The 4228-nt window shown below is 55.8% G+C and overlaps 1 protein-coding gene across 1 annotated transcript; it reads right to left on the bottom strand.

Moving 5' to 3' along the window:
- Positions 1-430: 430 nt before the first annotated feature.
- Positions 431-3960, bottom strand: WNT8A (Wnt family member 8A). The gene is made up of 6 exons (XM_075163922.1): positions 3890-3960; positions 3767-3800; positions 3415-3553; positions 2318-2443; positions 2053-2195; positions 431-997 (listed from the first exon to the last, which is right to left on the bottom strand). The coding sequence occupies exons 1-6, from the start codon at positions 3958-3960 to the stop codon at positions 431-433; spliced, it is 1080 nt and encodes a 359-aa protein (XP_075020023.1).
- Positions 3961-4228: the final 268 nt, after the last annotated feature.

The raw sequence follows: 4228 nt of genomic DNA, 5'->3' as shown, positions 1-4228 counted from the left end.
CCCCCGCTGTGCTGGACGGAGCCGCCCCGCGGGACCCGCTTTTGGCCACCGCGCCCACCCCGCCCGCCATGGGGCTGGAGCCCCACCGCTGGCCTCAGCTGGCCCGCTGGACGTGGCACAAGGGGCTGAGCCCACCGGAAAAGTTAAATTCTTCCCTCTGTCCGATACACAAATAAAGTGACTCCCGACAAGAAAGAAGCTACTGGTAAATATTGAGGAAAAACCGTGGAAGCAAGAAGGACCGCGGTCCCCCAGCGCCCGCGCCTTGTGCTTCCTAATCTCCCAGCACCCGTCCGCAGGAGGCCCCACCGCCTCCACGATGCCCCGCTCAGCCCTCGGGACCAGGGACGCTCCTTCCCAGCCCAGCGCCGCCGGTGGCTGCCGAGCGTGGGGACCCCACAGCGTCCTCCTCGGGCACCACGGCTGCCCTCTATCTCTTATGGCCCTTGTTCCTCCGCTTGATGTGGTTGGGGGCGGCGGCGGCGGTGTCGCGGCGGGCGCAGAAGTGCTTGGCCACCAGCTGCCGGCACTGCTCGCACCGCACCGTGCAGCACCAGTGGAACTTGCAGTTGCAGCTGGCCACCACCTCCGTCCTCCTCTCCTCCACCCGCAGACCGCACTCAGTGCACAGCCGCCGGCAGCTCCTCTTCTCCCACTGCGAGAGGTTCTTGCCGGTCTGCAGGCACTCGCGGCCCTCGGTGCCGTGGTGGCCCAGGCTGGCGTTCCTCGTGCAGTAGTCGGGAGAGTCCTCCAGGAAGACGAGCTCCGCGGCATGGACGTGGTGGAAGGTCTCCGCCGTGGCCCCGCGGCTGTCGGCGCTGTTGCCGGCCCTCATCCGCCTCTTGTCCATCTCCAGCTTGTGGGCTTGGTCGTATTTTATCTTCAGGTAGTTCCCGATCTCGCGAAACTCAGCGAGCTGGAGCCAGCAGGTCTGGATGCTGCAGCTGCCCGACACCCCGTGGCACTTGCAGGCTCGCTTCATCGTGGCTTTCACGGCCTTGGTGGAAAAGGTGGAGAAATTAGGAGCAGCAGAGCATCGTTATTTAAATCCCCAAACCAGGCTCTACAGCACTTCTGATTCGGAGGGCAAAGGGTCAAAAGTGGCTTTGTGCTGGGCATGACTTCAGGTCCTTCCAAGACACAAGCCGATGCTCTTATTTCAGTTCCTGGAAAACATCTGTCCCTCTTCGCTAATTAAAAGGACAGAGATAACGAGTGGGCATAAGCTATTGTCTCCAGCCTTTGCGGGAGCTGTTTCTCCAGGACAGGAGAAAAGCGCATTTGTCGGGTCATGCCCTTCTCACGCGTCCCAGTCTGCAGCTCACCTCGCTCATCAGAGCATCAACCCATCGTCCCCCTCAGAGGTTTCATTCAAAACGTGTGAAACTGCTTCGGAATAATCATACCCAGCCTCTCTGCATCTCCTCCAGGCCCAGCACTTCACAGATATTATCTACCTATCTCCCTCTGGTATTTATAAGGTCCCAATCACTGGTATCTATGTGAGATTAAGCCTCGACACACCCGACGAGATAGGTATGTTAAGTGTTGCCATCCTTGTTTTTACAGACAAGGAGGTTTGGCAAGACGCCGAGAGCCTCCGCGGCCCAGGCGGGGAGCGGGGGGCGAGTCTGGCAGCCGGCTGGCGAGCGGGGCTAGCTCACACCTGGCTTCCCCGGCCAAATAGCTTGGAAATGCATATTGCAAGAAAGTAAGGCGATTCTTGCTTTGTTTTACAGAGCAGACAAGCGCGAGGTGAGTATAAAACCTGTGCGTTTCTGAATAAGCGGTGTGCGCTAGTAGTGAACTGCATTACACGCCGCTGCAGAAGCTGGACGTGGGAACAGCTCTTACTGCAGTTCCTTGTGTCCAGGTTTAGGGCCAGATTCTGGCTGTGTTTTTTTCCCCATGCAAACACTACAGGGCCTAGATTGTCACAGAGGGCTGGAGACAGCCTACCAGGCTCTCGGATTTTGTTTTCAATATAGACGTTGTTATTATTACTATTACTATTACTATTATTATTATTATTATATTTTATATTTGACTTACAAGTCTACCGACTTCATTGTTGTGCAGGTTAATCAGCGCGCGGGTATCGTGTCCTGTTTCCAAAGCATCCACAAAGAGCTTGGAAATCCTCTCCCCAAACTCCACGTTGTCGCTGCAGCCTCCCCAGACCCAGCCTCGGCCACCTGCAAGACAGATGCACGCTAAGCGCAGAACCGCCCCGTCGGGCCAAATTCTGCCCTGAAATCGGGGGGCTGCGTGTGGGGATGGAGAGAGGAAGCCAGCCCGCCTTGAGATGGCAGCTCACCGACGCGGCCGTTCCTGGAGTCGTCGCAGCCGCAGCTCTCGAAGTCTCCCATGCTGCAGTTCCTGGTGAGGGTGTACATGACGCCGGCCGAGCTGATGGCGTGTACAAAGGATGTTTCCCGGGTAGCTGGGGGAGAGGGGAAGAAAAGCTGTCACGTGCAAACAGGAACATCGGTCCCCGTTTATTGGGAATGAAGCTCTCCCACGCTGCAAAGGTGCAAGAAGGGAAAAAAAACACAACCCAAACCAGTTTGTGCAAAAGGTAAGGTGCTGCAGAAATTAAATGCTCGTGACTGGAGTCTCTTCGGGCTTCAGCATCAAGGGTTTCCGCAATCTGACATAATACTATGCAGGTGTCCGTGGATGGGAGGGAGTTTCTCGGCAACAGCAGGATCTTAAGGCAATGCCCCAGTCCTGCCCTGGCCAAGGTTAGTTATCACTCGCTTCACCCGGCACTGGGTTCCTCTCTGTCCTTTCCTGCGCGGGGGGTACGTTCATGCTTTGATCTTGCCTGCTGGGGAAAATCATCATTGATCTTGTTTCAGGCAGTGGTTGAACCTGTGCTAACAGCTGTCTGCTCCCACACTGCTAATTTAGTTTCTTTTTTGACTTTCCTAACATTCAAATAGAGATGCTGCTCTGGGAAAAAAGAGATTTCTGCTTGTTGAAGCAGCCAGTATTCAAATACATCCACAACTTTCTTACGAAGACAGTCTCTTAGTGCACGTCTCCGGTTTCTCTCTTCATCTCCTGCTCTCCCCGCTGCCAGCTCCGGTGCCTCTAGCATTGCGCTCCCTGGGATGCTGCACACAAAGCGGCAGGAGCAAGCCCACGGAGCAGCACGGCGGGAAGGACCGAGCTCCAGCCTAGCACGGATAGAGATCCAGAGAGGGCCTGGGATTCCTAGAAAAATTAGTGCTATTTATTACATCCAATTAATGCAGATGGAGAAAACCAGCCACGATATGTGGGACACACAAACCCTTCTCCATCGGTCGGTTTAATTGCAGCCCCAGCTCCCTCCAGAGCGCATCCCAGCTCGCACCCAAAGGCACCCCGGACGGGGATGCTGGTGCCGGCAGGTAAAGGCGCACTCACCGCTGCGGAGCCGGTTGTGGGTGGAGAGCTGCAGGGCGCTCTCGGGGCAGTTCCAGCGCTCCCACCCGAACTGGAACTTGCACTCCTCCATCCCGCTGTGCGCCCCGGCCGCCACGCTGCTGGAGTAGGTCAGGTAAGCCTGGCACGGGAAAGAGCGGGGTTAGAACCCGCCGCGTTTTACCATTTATCAATGAAAACAGACATAGAGGGGTTGCAAGTCCTTTCCCTCCTTGCTCGGCAGGATTTGGAGCCGATATGCTCTGGGAAGTCTGGTTCCTTGGAAAAGTACTATTTCCCGTTTGCAAAACAAAATTGCTCTACTTAAATTCCTGACAGTCCGTGTGCTAATTACCTTAGGTCCTGTCATCAGAAAGTTATTCACAGACCTGAAACAGAGAAAAGGAGATGAATCACAGTTTACCACAGGCTGAAGAGCATCCCTAAAAAATGCCCTTTCCACTGAGTTGGACCCTACCATGCTGCTGCGTGGAGAACGGCGCCGTAGACCCCCGCGATGGAGAGGATGAGGAAGGTGCTTCTCTTCATGGCTGTCGCAAGGAGCGGGGTTGGATGCCTTGCGCTGGTCCGTAGCTCTCCGCACCGCAGGTCCCCGAGTGAGCAGGGCCGCCTCCCTCCGCTCCTTCCCAAGGTGAGCTATGGGATGGAGGAAAGCTGCGGGAACCTGCAACCCTGATATTTATAAGGTGAAGTTGTGAATAGTCAAAACCCCCCATTCATTTGCTACCCAATGACTTAATGTGGTAAAAAAGCTCCCGCTCCAATGGGTGACAAGGCACCGCCTAAGGTTGCACTT

Source organism: Calonectris borealis, chromosome 15 (genome assembly GCF_964195595.1).
Source record: "Calonectris borealis chromosome 15, bCalBor7.hap1.2, whole genome shotgun sequence".
Classification (NCBI taxonomy): domain Eukaryota; kingdom Metazoa; phylum Chordata; class Aves; order Procellariiformes; family Procellariidae; genus Calonectris; species Calonectris borealis.
The sequence above is the reverse complement of the archived record's forward strand: the minus strand, read 5'-3'. Positions and strand labels throughout refer to the sequence as shown.

Coding starts and splice junctions, on each gene's coding strand:
- WNT8A (XM_075163922.1), bottom strand. CDS start 3,960: ATGAAGAGAAGCACCTTCCTCATCCTCTCCATCGCGGGGGTCTACGGC. Junction 3,801..3,889: donor GTTCTCCACGCAGCAGCATG/GTAGGGTCCAAC, acceptor TCTCTGTTTCAG/GTCTGTGAATAACTTTCTGA. Junction 2,196..2,317: donor CTCCAGGAACGGCCGCGTCG/GTGAGCTGCCAT, acceptor TCTGTCTTGCAG/GTGGCCGAGGCTGGGTCTGG.